General features: G+C 45.4%; 1 protein-coding gene across 1 annotated transcript in view; it reads left to right on the forward strand.

Annotated features, from left to right (window-relative positions):
• Positions 1 to 10,806: 10,806 nt before the first annotated feature.
• Positions 10,807 to 16,056, forward strand: part of IGF1R (insulin like growth factor 1 receptor) — a 294,529-nt gene continuing 289,279 nt past the window's right edge. Inside the window, exon 1 of the mRNA XM_040642718.1 lies at positions 10,807 to 11,105. Coding sequence (XP_040498652.1) covers positions 11,012 to 11,105 — 94 coding nt within the window. The 5' untranslated portion in view covers positions 10,807 to 11,011. The remainder of the gene's footprint in view (positions 11,106 to 16,056) is intronic.

Below are 16,056 nucleotides of genomic sequence, written 5' to 3' on the forward strand. Positions count from 1 at the left end.
CTTCATTTTTCCTATACAGGCTTCAGGGACTTATTCTGAAGGACATTTTGCCCGTGTTTCCATGAGTGCCCACTGGGAGGGTACAAGGCACCAAAGGGAGGTCTGGGCTGTCAGTGGATCATGATATGAAATGTCTTCTTCTGGCCAATGTCCACTCTGTGAATAGTCTGCACTTTTGGTCTGGATCATGTAGTAAGTTGAAGCATTTCCCTACAGTTTTCCTTTTCCTTTTTTCTTTTTTAAAAAAATTATAAATGGACCAATAAGTAAATGGATGGCAGATGGTGAGAGCCAGGTTTCTCACTGTGGGAGTGGGAGCCAGCAGAGAAGGTCAGAATGACCCATGTGCTAATGAGTTAGAGCTGGGGACTGGGTATGGGCCTCCAGTATGTGTCTATGTTTTCTTTAATATAGATACAGATATGTGTAAATACCTATTACTATAGACACGTGTTTCCTTGTTTTGCTAGCTAAGAGGGCTTAGAAGCAACAAGCATGCCTAGTACCCAGATTCTGGTTTCTAATAGGATTCTCCATGAGAAGGAACAAGAGCTCTTGGGGGAAATGACTGATTCCAGGATTGGGACAGATAAGATAAGATAAGATAAGATAAGATAAACCCGGAAAATCTTATGGTGCCAGGAAAATAAGGAAGACTTGGTGGGGGGGGGGGGAATCCCTGAGAACCAACAAATTCACTGATGAGGATATGTCAAAGGAGTCCCCCATAGCCAAAGCTAGAACAAGCTGAACAAAACCAAGTAATAGTGAATTACAACCCCAAATATGAAATACATATATGAGTCCATACCAATAGAGAAATAATGGTTCAAGAAATAAATAAATGGGGAGAACAGACAAATCCCCCACGTAGAAGAACTCCAATAATTTATGGTGGTACTTCACCCTGAAGGAGGGGGGAAGATAACTCCCTACTCCTTAAGCACAGTGACTTTCTTTCAAAGAGGATAGTATGGAAAGAGAGGGGGGAAAGAGTCAGTCTGCAGTAGAAAAATCTGAGAAACACGACCTCAGCCAGGTGGTCGTGGTCCACATCAACAGTAACAAGTTAGTATGTACGCTTGATAAGATTTGATGCGAACATTTTCCTCCCATGGTTTTCTTCCCCAAAACACGAGTCCAATCTAATCATGAGAAAAACACCAAATTCCAGTTGAGAGACATTCTACAAAATACCTGAGCAGTACTTCTCAAAGCCGTTAGGTCACCAGCAACAAGGGAAACTGAAGAAGCTATCATGGCCAAGACAAGTCCAAGGACATACAATACCTAAATATGATGTGGGACCCTTGATGGGATCTCAGAACAGGAAATAGACATTAGGGGAAAACTGAGAAAAATCTAAATAAAGTATGGACTTCAGTGAATCACAATAATATGTCAATATTGGCTCATCAATTGTGACAAAAGTGTCATATTAACATAAGATGTTAATAAGGGAAACTAGGTTTGGGGTATACAGGAAACCTCTGGGCTATTTTTTTTCCCATTAATCTGTAAATCTAAAACTGTTCTAAAATAAAAAAATTATTTAAAAAAAGGACAAAAAATCATAAAATAGCTCAAACATAGAGAAAAGTACAGAAAATAGTTGAACACGCATGTACCCATTATCCAGGTTGAATAGATACTAATATTTTGTCCCATTTGTTTTAAATTTCTTTCATCTTTTCAAGAAATAAAGTATTACCAATACAGTTAAAATTATTCTATTCCTTTCTTCTCCCCTTATTCCCAGAGATAGTGTCTAAAGTTGTTGTTTATTAATTCCATGCATATTTATACTTATGCTACATATGTATATTTCTTTAAACAATATATGGTATTGTTTTGTGTTAATAGTCATAGAAAGAGTAACATGTGGTTATATTACTTTTGTGAATTGCTCTTTTACACAATATTGGTTGTTAAATTTTTTTATGTTGATTCACTTAGACCTAGTTCATTCATCTTAACCTCTGTATAGTATCCTATTGTATGAATAACGCACCATTATTCATCCTTCCACTGAGGGACAATTAGATTGTTGCTAGTATTTTACAGCTGAAAACAATGTTCCAATTAACATTCTCATATGTGTCTTCTGGTGTAAATGTCAAGAGATTTTAGGGTCTATTCAGAACTTATGAGTAGAATTGCTGAGTTGTAGGGTAGGTACATCTTTAACCTAATGGATATTGCCACGTTGCTTTCCAACATGTATTCACTAATTTATTTTCCCAGTAGCAGTGAATAAGAATTCAATTCCGGGGCTCCTGGGTGGCTCAGTCATTAGGCATCTGCCTTTGGCTCAAGCATGATCCCGGAGTCCTGGGATCAAGCCCCACATCAGGCTCCTCTGCTGGGAGCCTGCTTCTTCCTCTCCCACCCCCCTGCTTGTGTTCCCTCTCTCGCTGGCTGTCTCTCTCTCTGTCAAATAAATAAATAAAATCTTAAAAAAAAAAAAAGAATTCAATTCCCCCATCCATCCCTGTGAACAGTTGGTATTGTCCAATTCTTAATTCGGCCAACCAGGTTATGGAATATATTTTTCACACTTATTGGCTGTTCTGGTTTCTTCTGTGAATTTCCTGTTTATAGCTATTGCCATTTTTGTACTGTGTTGCTTTTAAGTTTCGTACTGAATACATATTTAACTTGTTACAGAGGTAACACAAGGTTCTCAGATATCTTGCCCAAGTCATGTACCGGAGCCAGGATCATAGAGTCTCACAAAACACAGGTGTATATCCCCTCCAAACTCTGTACTCAGTGACCTCACACTGGTTGCTTAAATTAGCCTGGGTGGAATAGTTGCACAGAGGAAATTGACAAGCTCTACAAATCAGGCCCCCCTCCCCCAGCCTAATGTCAAACATTTGACACTAGTACACCAGCACACCATTATCTTAACCTCCTCCTGGCTCGTACCTGGCTCAACCATCTCCCACAATGTGGCTAGTTTAAAAGCGATCCCCAACCTCCTAACTTGACTTTTTAGCATGTTGGCACTGGGCCTTGGACCTCTTTCAGGAGCTATCTCAACAGGGTTTCTATAAGATAAATTCAGCATCGTATTAAATTAATACATCTTCAACTTTGAAGCAAATCCTTATTCATTTAAAGCAAAGCTAGGCTCCTTCAGTGGCTATCAGACATAATAATCCAAGCGTAGAAGTAGAATTTAAATATCCAGGGGCCTCAGATATCACCTGTCATCCTCTCAATTAATCTAGTACTTTTCGGACAATTTCCCCAGTAGGTGTGGATCCAGTCTCTGTATGAACATCCCGATAATGCAGAGTTCCTTCCCATACAAGGCAGTGCTCCAAGCAGAGGGAGGCTGCAAGATCATGCTGGTTATTTGTTTCTATTGGAAAGGAAGAAACATTCTCAAAAAGAACTGAAATCTGTTTTCCTTCCCATTAGTCTAGCTCTGCACATTGGAGTTACCTGGCTCAAGTCTAATAATCATTTTCCAGGTATATAAAACCAGAAGTCATATAAGACTTCTCTTAATGTCTATATGTCTTACTCATCCCTCATGGGATATAGCAACCAACCCTTTCTTACTTCTGCCCCTGTGTCAGTCAGTATTCAGTTCTATTGTTGATCGATGGTCCTCCAAGGACAAATGTAAGCAACTTGATTTCTCCTGAGGTTGTCCCCACACTGCAGAGCACAGACATCTGCATAACGTTAAGATCTCACTTATTTGCAGTGTGTCCTTGAGCCAAGAAACAGAGTTTGCTGCTAGTAGAGAGAAAGATACATTGATGTTGCTAAAAAACAAAACAAAACCAAAAAAACCCCCCAAAACAACAAAAAAACCCCCAAAAGCAAAAAAACAAAAAACAAAAAAACAAGAACCAAAACCAAAACCAAAACAAAAACCTGAAGAAATGTACAAATATATCCTACAGAATAAGGTTTCCACTGGAACTTAATATCCCAAAAAGGACATTTTGCAGGAACATTTACAATTATCATTTGGGAGATGATTCCTTTTGTGGATCACCTCCGGTCTCCTGTACCTATTGTGGTGATGTATCTGTTTGTCTCTCCATACCATATTCTTAGAAGAATATTTATGAGAATTTTGAAGTGCTAAAAAATGCGTTCTACTCTAAGAAACCCTAATGTGTGGGGGAGCCTAGGTGGCTCAGTTAGGTTAAGCCCCGGACTCTTGATTTCGGCTCAGGTCAGGATCTCAGGGTCGTTGAGATCCTTGTCGCCGGGCTCTGTGCTCAGTGTGTGGAGTCTGTTTGAGATTCTCTTTCCCTCTGGTCCCCCCTCCTCTAATAAATAAATGATAAAATCTTTACCAAAAAAAAAAAAAAAAAGAAGAAGAAGAAGAAGAAGAAGAAAAAAAAGAAAAGAAAAGAAAAAGAAACCTAATGTGCGAAAAATCTGCATTAATAAAACAAATTAGGAAGCAGTTATTCCCTGAGCCTGGCTTCTCTTGCCTATGCATTGATTTATGGACTATTAATTACTTGACAGAGAAGGCAAAGGTAGGAGACATGCAGTTAAAGTATAAGATACCATTCAGTTAAAGTATAGTGATACTAAGGTACCACTCTCAATTAAAAGACAAAGAGAGAGATCATGGCATTGCAGAAGCCAAAAGATCTACTCCAACATGATCATTTCACAGAGGAGAAAACACAGAGGCTAACCGATATGCACAGAGTCACAGAGCACCAGAGAGAGGGCAGGGCAGGCAGAGAAGCTTTTCTCCTCCTGTGCTGCTGATAAAACATCTCAGAGCTGGTGGAATTAATCAGAGGGAACAGAAATTTTGATTTAATCCTACTTTTCAGATACTTCTACGGTGCATTTCAAAACCAAAGAAGCATCTTTTGCGTTCTCTGACAGGCAGGGAGCCTTACTATTGGTATGTGTTAATTACATGTGTTAATTACACAGAGGGGTAAAGATGGTACATACATTTCAGAGACCAACCACAACAAATGACAAATGAAGAAGATGAGACCATTACAGTGCTCCTGGTGTTGTTTATTTTCCCAGACTACCACGTGGGGTACTGAACATGTCTACCATCAGGTTGGGGATAGGTCAGGGCCAGTCAGTAGAAGGTTATGCTCAGGGTGCTGGAGCAGGGACAGAAGCCTTCCAATCTCTACCTTGAATCTCTGATGATTCCAAGGGTGCGTATCACTCCTGGCCCAGGAACTTCCCTTAACTGATATTTTACGAATGTGGTTCTGGAAGTTGTCAGAAAAAGATGTCCCAGCTTGTCTCTGTCCAAATTCTCTCTGAAACCTCCACATTGCTTTTAAAGTAGCATTCATGGCCTTGTGAGCTGGATATCTGTGCAAATATAAAATAGAAAATATCAAGTTGAGTGTAGACAGATCTCAAGGAGACTGGGACTCACATTGCCTTGACCATGCAGGGAGTTGAACCAACTAGAGATCACTAGTATCTTTCCTGCCCTGAATTGCTTTGTGGAGACCCTTTGGTGCCTACCGCAGCGAAAGCCCTTTGCAGGGGACCTTAGGCAGATGGACCTCTGAAAGTGTATTTCCGTGGAGACAGCTGTGGGCATGAAGGTTGGAGATGAGCATCTCTGCTAACTCACATAATAGCAAAAATGGAAAGCATTGTGATAATTTTTTTTAGAACAGCCACAAAATTTCTAAGTTACACAGTATACTCCTTACAACTTTAAAAGTTCAGATATAATTACACACAACGAAACACATCCATCTTAAGTGTCCAGTTATATGTGTTTTTGATGAATGCATGCACTACCATGGCCAATACCCCAATCAAGACACGGAGCGTTGCCATAACCTTAGGAAGTTCTTTATGCATCTTCCTAATCATCCACAACCCTGCTGCCCCCCACCGAAGGCCACTATGATTCTGATTTTTATCTCATAGATCAGTTTTGCCTGCTGTTGAACGTCATCTGAACTAATGCAATATGCACTTTTTTGTGCCTGGCTTATACATTACGCTTTTGAGGCTCCTCCATGTTTTTCTATGTATTAATAGTTTGTTCCTTTTTATTGTTAAGCAATATTGGATCGAATGGATATATTGTGATTTGTTTATTCATTCTTCTTTGATGTACATTTGGGTTGTCTCCAGTTTGTTGCTATGATGAATAAAGCAGCTACCAACATTCCCACAGAGGTCTTTTTGAGGACCTATTTTCATTTCTCTTGGTTAAATAGCTAGGGGAGGAATTGTTAGATCGTAAGTTAGGTGCATGTTTAATCTTACAGGGAACTGCCAGACAGTTTACATAATGCACTCTTAATTAATAAACCTGATTACCTGTGAAGCCTTCTACATTTTTTATTTCGTGATTTATTTTTGTCTTGAATTCCATTGATAGGTTATGGGTACACATTCTTTTGAAATGTATCCTGAAGCATAAGACCTTGATTAACTTTGTCATTTTAATGGTCCTTTAATTCTTCTGTTTATATAAACAACTTGGAATCTGAAAGAATCATATTGGAAAACTGGGATGATCTCTTTTGTGACTCTTTCCCATATTTTTGTCATCTTCATTAGTAGTTTATACATACAAAAATGTGTGTAATATACGCCTTAGTTATAAAGCATAATTATAAAGTGGAGAGCTGTAAATTCACCACCCAACCTGAGAATGAACATAGTTCTGAGAACATTGCATGTGCCTATGGGGTTCTCCCAGAGAACCTCCATTCCAGAGGTAACCGGGATCCTACGTTTTGTATTCTTTATTAATCCTCTTGCCAAAGCAAAAGTAAAACAAAATACTTTATTGTGTATTTAATTGTCTTACTTAAAAAAATTGCCACATGTTTTTTGTTGTCCTTGCTTTTAAAACTTTATCAAAATGGTGTCATGTGCTTTTTTTCAGAACTTGCATTTTTTTAAAATTTAAAATTGTGTTTCAAAGATTTGTCCATGTTGTGTGTGACTGTGGTTTATTCACTTTTGCTTTGAATGACATTACTTTCTGGAAATATACCACAGTGTATTGTGTACTTAGAATACTTATCAATTGTCATCTGTGCTGTTTCTCACATTTTCACTTGGTACATATTACATTTTGGAGGCGTCTGGTACATTTAGCAGAATATTTTGAAATAAAAGTTTTCAAGTAAACAGTTTTTAAAAAGTGAAAGTGAGCAACCAGTTTCAGCTCCAAATGAAGGGAAATTTATAAGACACCTGGGGAAAATTGCATAAACAAAATGTGTGATGCATTGTTGGTGCTATCAGAAAGCAAAGGCTCCAATTAATGTTTTACTACATAATTTTATTCCCAAGGTTGAAAAAATAAGTTTGACTTTGATATGTAGGATGTAATCCTTGAAGAAAATACAAATCATCTTCATTGTCTGCGTGATCAAGTTAGAGCTGAAAAGCAATCTGAATTTTCACCTTTGTCTCAATATTAAGCTCTATGATAGTAAGCATCCAACTTCACTGTCTAAAATAACTTAATCTTATTTATTTCCTACTTTAGTAAAACACAAAAATTTAAAGAATTCACAAATGAAAAATTATTTTGGTTAAAAAAAACTCTACAATATAAATAATTATACATCTCTCTTTATTCCATAAACCTCCTTATGTTCTCAGGGACAACTCAATGGGCATTTTTATTACTAATACTTGAAATATATTGTGTAGTAAAGATGCTTATATTAGCATTCACCTTTTAAAAATCAGCTCTAAACTTTTGTCTTAATTTACAAGTATGTATTAAAAAATTCTGAACACTAAATATGATGAGAATATAATATTGATATTCCTTTATATTTAGCTGCAGAATGGATCTGTAGGCATCAGTATCAACCTCATGCAGGGAACCCTCTGAAGAAATATTTTAAAATTAGTAAACTAAATTTTAATTATTCACATATAATACCTTATTTTTAAATGATACATGCTAAATTTGAGTTTCTTTTTAAAGATTCTAATATGTTTCTTCCTTTGCTAATGTCAAGAAACATCTAAAACTGGAACACTTTATTTGAAAATTAAGCTGAATTTCAGTTAAACAAAAACAAATCCCATATGAATGACTCTCTTAACTAAAAAAGAAAAAAAAAAGATTTATTTCCCTTCTATACAACTGACTCACTGAATTGAGCTAAAAATTTCCAAGGGGAAAAATGATCTAGGAAATAAATATAGGGGAGAAATGGGCTAGGTTTCCATCGTGATAGCTTCTGATTTGTCTTCAGTTCTTAATTTAAAAAATTATTTACCAACGATGGGATGCATAATGTAACGCGGAAATCTTTTACAATTAGAGTAAAAAAAGAAACCTACCTTTCCTTTAGAACAGTTCCCCTCTTACCAGACAGCCTGATTGTTTATGAGACAAACACTTCCACTCGATCTAGACATTCACAACTCTTTTATTAGCCATCTTCTTTTTTATTTATTATTGACATCAATTAGCCTGAGTCATGAAACCGGACCACATTACAGACGACACGTGGTCCAATCACTATTTTTAAAAGTCCACGTATTTCAAACTCCTTTCTCCAGCCATTGCTGGGCTGTTTCTCCTTTGAGAACCTGGTCTCCGCAGCATTTATTCATTAGATGGCAGTCCTAGGGCAGTCTCGCTTTGGGGAAACCGCTCCTTGGTCACATTCAAGAAAACCACCAAGGAGACCTGGAATTGGTGCTGGTTTCTAGTCACTTACGTAGCAAACGAAACTAGAGAGACGTGCTCGGGAGGACCCCAGGCAGGTGCGGATGGGTTTCCGCAGTGACCACTGATCGCGCGTGTGTGCGGCACGCTGCAGGGTCCCGACACCAGCCGGGAGACCCGTACAGCCCGGGCCCCGGTCTTGGCCCCCCACCCAATCCTCAGGAGCCCTTCGGACACGCCCCCCGGCCTCCGGGGCCCAGCAGTCCCGCACTGTGCACGCGCCTCGGCCGCTCCCCGCAGCCGCCCACGTGGTGGAGCCCGGAGCCGCGTGAGGCCTCGAGGAGCGCCCAGGGCGGGCCGCGGGTCGTGGAGGCCCGGCCAGCGCGACCCAGCCTGGCCAGCCCCCTGCCCGGGCCCCCACATTTCCTTTCCCGGAGGGAGGCGACACTCCGCCGGCCGGCCCTCCCCGGCGCCTGCCGCGCCCCCTGGCGGCCGCCGCGGGGACGCGCCCTGGGCACGCGGGGCAGCCTGTCTGGGCCCCCCTTCCCCGGCTCGGGGCCCGCGGCGGGCGGCGGGCCGTCTCCCCTCGCGCCCCTGAGCCAAGCCACGCGGGCCGCGCCCTTCCCCTTCAGCTCCCCGCAAGCTCCAGAACTCCGGGCTGCCTGGTCGCGAGGCCGCGGCCGTCCCAGCCTTGCGTGAAAGTGCCTGCCTTAGTAGCTTGGGGGTCTCCTTTCTCCCAGGTGTGCCCCTCCCGCCACATTCGGGCTTTCTAGCACGCTGTGAAAAAAATGCCGCATGCACGCACTTATTTATTTTGCAACAGCTGCAAGAAACAATGAAGCTTTTCAAGAACCGAGGAAACGCGCTTTCCAGCCGTGCTGTTGTTTTCAATGAACCTCTCCGGCCCCGCACTGCCCGCTCACCCCGCCCCCTCCGCCCCCTCCCCTCCTCCCCTCTTCTCTCCAGCCAGCCCCTCCGCCGAGCCCGGGCCGGCGCCGGGGGCATTGTTTTTGGAGTCTTGCGGGAGGGGAGGGCGCGTGCAGGGTGGCCGGCGCAGTGCGGGTGGGGGCGAGAGCGTGTGGGCGCGCGCGCGCGTGTGCCGGCGCGGGCGGGGGGCGGGGGCGGTGCCTCGCAGCCTCGCACCCCACGCCCCGGCTCCGCTCCGCACGTCCCTAGAATCCCGGGCTCCGGCTCTTGGCGCGCGCCGGCCTGGGCCGGGCCCTCGGCGCGCCGCGGCTGCGGCTGTGGCCGCTCCAGTGTGCGCGCGGGCGCGTGTGCGCGGCCCCGAGAGCTCGCGCGCGCGAGCCCCCAGTGTGTGGCAGCGGTGGCGGCAGCGGCGCGGCGAGGCTGAGGCTCTTGTTTACCAGCATTAACTCCGCTGAGCGGAAAAAAAAAAAAAAAAGGGAAAAAACCCGAGGAGGAGCGAGCGCACCAGGCGAACTCAAGAGAGGCGAGAGAGCGAGAGGGACGCAGCCAGCGAGCCTGCCCCCGGCGCGCCCGTGCCCGGCGCTTGCAGACCCTCGGCCCGGCTCCCCGGGCCCTCCACGCCCCTCCCGCGCGAGGGGAGCTCCACGGCGCGTTGCGCGCCTCGGCTTTGACCTTCAGCGAGCCGGAGCCCCCGCGCGCGGAGCCGGCGGCGGCGGGCGGGGGCCGGGCGGGGGCCGGCGCGGAGCCCGGGCGGCGCGGCGGGAGTGCTGAGCGCGGCGCGGCCGGCCCGCCGCTTTGTGTGTGTTCTGGATTTGGGAAGGAGCTCGCGGCGGCGGCGGCGGCGGCGCTGAGGGAGGAGGCGGCGGCGAGCGGAGCTCGGAGGAGGAGGAGGAGGGGGAGCCGCTCATTCATTTTTACTCCGCATTTCTGCCCCTGGCCGGCCTCGCCCGCGACCCGGACTTCGGGGCAATCTTGCGAACTGCGTCGCGCCCTCCAGCCGCGGAGGCTTGGGTGTCGGACAGCCTCCCCCTCTGCCTGGGGTCGGGTTTGTTTTTCTTCGCCGAGACGAATTTGGGCTTTGCCCCCTTTCTGTGCAGTTTCCCCCCCCTCCTGCCTCTCTGGGTTTGAACATGGAGGCCGACGACGCCGACAGCCCGCCCCGGCGCGCCTCGGGTTCCCGACTCCGCCGAGCCCTGGGCCGAGGCTGCCGGCGCTGAGGGGCCGCCCCGCGCCGCCGCCCGCCCGCTCCGCGCACCCGGAGGGTCCCTGGCCGGCGCCGCCTTTGGAGTACTGTTTCCTTCGCCCTGTTTTCGGAGGGGGCGAAGACTGAGTTTGAGACTTTTTCTTTTTCTTTCCCGTTTTTTTTCCTTTTTTTTTCTTTTCTTTTTTCTTTTTTTCTTTTTTTTTTTTTTTTGAGAGACGGGAATTTCGTCCCAAATAAAAGGAATGAAGTCTGGCTCCGGAGGAGGGTCCCCGACCTCGCTGTGGGGGCTCCTGTTTTTCTCCGCCGCGCTCTCGCTCTGGCCGACGAGTGGAGAAAGTGAGTATGTGCCCGCCGCCCGCGGCCACTGCGGGAACTTTTCCTCCGAGGGGCTGCGCCCTGTTTGCGAAACCCGAGTTGCCATCCTCGCAGCTGTCGGGCCCCCGGGCTCGGGAGCGGCGGGGCGGGGTGCGGAGGGGCTCGGCCGGAGGGCCGGAGCGGCCCCGGGGCCCCAGCTCAGCGTACCCTCGCGCGGGAAGGGCCTCGGGGGGGTTTCTCTTTACGTTGTCCCGAGAGCCCTGCCCCGCGGGCCGGTTGTTTTGGGCGGCGCTCATTCCCCTGAGGCCGTGCCCGCGCTGGGACTCCGTCGGGGAAGTTCGCGCCGGGCCGGGCCCCGCCACCCACACCTCGCCCCCCTACCCTCGCGGGCCACTCCGCACAGAAAGCCGGCCCCTGCACGGCGCGCAGACGGCGGTGACAGCTCCCCCAGCCGCGCGGGGCCCTCGCTGCTGGGGCAGACACGGTGCCCGGGGGCGGGGATCGGGGAGCCCACCGGCCGTGGCGTTCCAGGGGGAGGCGCCCGGCGGAGAGGCCCCGCAGCAGGACACGTTTCCAAACCTCCCAGCGCGGCGTCTTGTCGCCAACGCGCTTAGCCCCTTGGGCGATTTGGGATCCTGGCCTTTCCCTTCCCGTCACTTTCGCCCGCTCTTCGGCGGGTTACCTGTCCCAGACTGCTCTGTGCCGCCCAGGGGTTGGGGGAACGGTCCCGCTTAGCAACCCCCCCCCTCCCCTGGAAATCTGCAAGGTCGGGGGCTCTGCATCAGTTAGGCTTTTCCGGCGAGCGCGTCTGGGCCACGAGTTCAGAGGGTTCTGGGACTTTGTTCGACCCACTTGCTCTCCGGCGGTAGGCTCCTCTCCTGGCGGGGCTGGGGGGTGGTCTGGCAGCATCCGACTGTGCGGGAGTGGGTGTGTGGTCCGAGTCGACGTGTATTTCCACACACGTGCTCGCAACGCGGGGCTGTAGCCTAGGTGCCTCGCCCTGGCGGGAGGTGTCGTGCGCCGCGGTTTCAGGAGCGCCAGGGTCTGTGGCGGGGGAGGTGGGCGGGAGGGTGTTTTGTTTTGCAAGCGCAGAGCCCTCGCCTTGGTTTTGTGGCCGGAGTTGTGTGGCACTACCTCCCCCCCACCCCGCACTTCCTTTGTACAAAGTTAATAAGCAATATCGCTCCACGCTCGCTATCGCTTGCAATCTGATAGCTTTTGTTTTGGTAGCGTCGGGTAAGGGTAGGGAAGTGCGAGGAGGAGGGAGGGAGGGAGAGCTTAGGGCCCTACGGTGTGTGGAGGGAGGCGAGGGAGGGGGTTCCATACTCAGAAAATTGAAGCGTGGTTTACTGGCATATTCGCGATGTAGGGTAATTTGAACACGATTAAAGTTTAAATGCAGTCGGAGAACTGGGGCTGGGAACGGTGAGGGCGTGTTGGTGAGTAATGTTTGCCGAGGGTATGCAGGTGGTGCCAATTAACTTTGAAAAATCACGACCGAGCCTTGAAGAGTGAGGGGGAGAATCAGGAGGCGGGGGGAGGGGGGTCTGGCCCCATCACGGGGGCGATTCGGAAAGGCTATTTGTGTAAACAAACCCAAACCCTTCTTAAGTGTCTTGTAAGAAATGAATCCATGATGGAGTAACAGGAGATTTTTAAAGAATTAGTGTTTACTACATGGAGTAAGTCGCAGATTGAGGCCGGACCTTCCACAAATCTGAGCTCTCCTGCTCTTTGTTTTCTAAACTTTCAGCTCACTGGATTGGACGAAAGGCTTTCGGCTCCCTTCTAAGGATTACAGATGGTGTTTGGGGGGGACAGAAGAGGGTTTCTAGCCTCTAAAAGCTAAATACAGTTTACAAGACACAGGAGAGCTAATCCATTTTTTTATGGCATGCTACTGAAGTGTGTAATGTCTCTAGTTTTATTATTTAACGTTAGTAAGTTCTGAAATTCACAACAGCAGTGATGGCCTTGCTTCTTGAGGAAGGAGTCGGGCATTTTAAAATAGGATGTCTTGTTTGGAGCGATCTTCATGAAAAATACTCATTGTGAAAGGCAGCTCTTTCTTGAGAAAACAGGAGAAGGGGCATTTTTCATGATACTGAGAGACCAAAGTTTTTCTCAAGGATCCCTCGAAAATTGTTGGTTCCTGAAAAAACTGATGGATGGCCAGAAGGCACCCAGGCTTCTGATTTGGTTTGTCGAAGTCCTTACTCAGTGTCTGCTCCTTCCCACAGCTTGGACGTTTTCAGGAGAAAATGATAAGCTCAGTGTCAGCATGTGTTCACTTTTTAGTCTGAAAGATGCTAGAAGACTTAACTCTGATGGAAATAAACTGAATCCCATCAGAGAGATAGGCGGTTCTTTTGGCTGTCTAGTATAGTGATAAAAATTGGGATGGTGTTGGTTCCTATTGTGTTGGCATATTTAAGGATTAGTGTTTACTCTTTGAACACTGAAACCTATAGCAGGAGGGTGATTTTCTTTTAAATCTTTAACTGAAAAGATTTAGAACTTTCTGAGGCAGACGAAGTCATGCAAATGCGTTTGTTTTGTATCAAAATAAATGCATCTAAATAAGGGAGTCTGGGAAGTTATGAGTGATAGATCATCTGATGGCTGCTTCTTCCTCTTTATAAAGATCCACATGCACTCCAAACATATTGTGGCCATCTCATTAAAAGGACTCAGTCCTCTTTCTGCCCCAGGCACAGTCATATCCTATTGTCAGAGAAATATAGGTATGTGAAAGGTTGGTGTTTAAAGAAGTCGGTGTTTTATTACCAGAGGAAGAGCCCAGAATAAGAAGTTTGGAAAGAACCTAAATAGCAAATTATAGTGTAGACTCTCGGGAGGGAACTCGCAAGTAAATGGTACTTTTGAGTAGGGATGGGGTGTGGGTCAGGATTTGAAGTTTAAAAGGTTGTATGTTTGATTTGTCAGAAGGATTAGAAAAATCCAGCCTTAAGAAATATGCCAAGGTTGACTGGAAGAACCTTAAAAACAAGTGCTAAGTGAAAGAAGTCAGTCACAAAAGACCACATATTGTATGATTCCATTTATATGAAGCCCAGAATAAGCAAATCCATAGAGACTGAAGTAAAGTAGTGGTTGTGTGTGTGTTGGGGGGCGGGGGGGAGGGAACAGGGAGTGACTGTTAATGGGTATGGGGTTTCTTTTGGGGGCGATGAAAATGTTCTAAAATTAGATTGTGGTGATGGTTGTACAACTCCAAATGTACTAAAAACCATCGAATTGTACACTTTAAATTAGTGACTTTTAGGGCATGCGAATTATATCCCAATAAACCTGTTTTTTTGTTTTTGTTTTTTTTTGGTAAGAGCTATGCAAAGGTCGACAAGAATGCATTCTGTTCCTTTGAACGTAGAGATTAGATTAAAATTATTAAGTAAATTTGTCCAGCAGGTTGCTGTCTGTCTCTTTTTTATTTGCGGAGTTTTTCAGACCCATGCCTTACAGCAGTGCAACACACCGATGACTGACGCAGTATCAGCAGCGGGCTTCAGTGCCACAGGAGAAATGGACAAGGAAAAAAAAAATCTCACATAGCTCAAGTTAAGGATTAGGGGGTTGGATTAAAGAAACACAAATGCTAGTGAAAGTCAGATTTGTGAGAGTAAAATCCTCCACTGCATCTGAAACGAAGTTGGTTTTTCCAAGATTAAAGTTTAGGAGCCAAGTCTGGATGGCTTTTTTGTATTTCCAGTTTTCTTACATATGTTTTCCAACAAAGAAATAATGTACTGTTTTAAGGTGGTAAAGAATTTCCACTTTCTTTTTTTGACATCCCATATTAACTACTCTCGTAGTAAAGACAGTGGATGAATATGGTGGGTTTTTCTTTGTTGCTTATTTTATTTTTTAAAGAGCTCCAGAATCTGGGCAGGAAACAAAATCTTTGTAAGGGATAGCAGAGGTTGCAGGCATACAGTAATTTTTTTTAAATTTAAAGTTTCTTATGGAACAAAAGATTTTAAAATATAGCAAAGGCATTTTTGTTTTTAAACTGTTATGCCTTTTTCCAGGTTTACCTTGCCCTTTTAATAGGAAAAGTCGTAGAGAATAATTGTTGTTTACATTTGTTTTTGGTCTTTGTCTAAGGCTTAGTTTACTAATAAAAATGTTTCCTGTCCTTATTGTTGCAAGATCAGGGCCATAATGAAAATCAACTGTATCATTTTCACTTGTTGCCTTAGAGTTTTGCCAAGGGGAGCCCCCAAGGGACAGTAGCCTCCTTTTAAATCTGGTTTCATTTGTTTTGTGAAAATGTGCTGTGAGAAGCAACCGAATCCAGCCAGCACTTATTGGGCACCTTCTGTATGAAAGCTGGACCCTATGCTAGGCGATGCATAAGCTTACAAAGAAAGAGGACTTTACTGTTGTCCTTGGGGCATTTTATAAACTCCTGCATGAAACAAAGTTGCTTGGACATTCAGATCTTTTTTAGACTCAACAGGGGATAGGCAGTTTTCAAATTGAGAGCAAACAGCATTTTAAAGGCTCTTTAAAAACATTTCTGTAGACTTAAGATATGAAATAAACCAGTGTTGCTGAATTGTACCATTTTTGCCACCTTAACGTACTACCTTGTTCTGCAGTGGCCCGGCAGGCCATGACACATAGGACATACCCATCTTTGCTCAGCCTCGCTGCTTTTTGAGAACATTGGTTATGACAATTGTGATTAAAAGTATGGAGTGTAGCAGTTACGTTTTGCCAAAACTTTAGGACTTACAGGTGTGTGCATGAATGTTGCGCAGTGTGTTTTGAGTTGTAAGGAAGATGGAACTTATTTCAAAACTGTTCTGGATTTACACATTGCTCAGCTTTCTGGAAATTATTAGGAAACTTTCTAAATTGTAAGGCTTTATAATTTAAAAGAACTCGCTGTTTTTAAAGATGAGAAGGGGTGAGAAGAAGATTGAGGAGGCAATTAAATCTTAACTTT

Source organism: Ursus maritimus, unplaced genomic scaffold (genome assembly GCF_017311325.1).
Source record: "Ursus maritimus isolate PB19 unplaced genomic scaffold, ASM1731132v1 scaffold_27, whole genome shotgun sequence".
Lineage (NCBI taxonomy): Eukaryota > Metazoa > Chordata > Mammalia > Carnivora > Ursidae > Ursus > Ursus maritimus.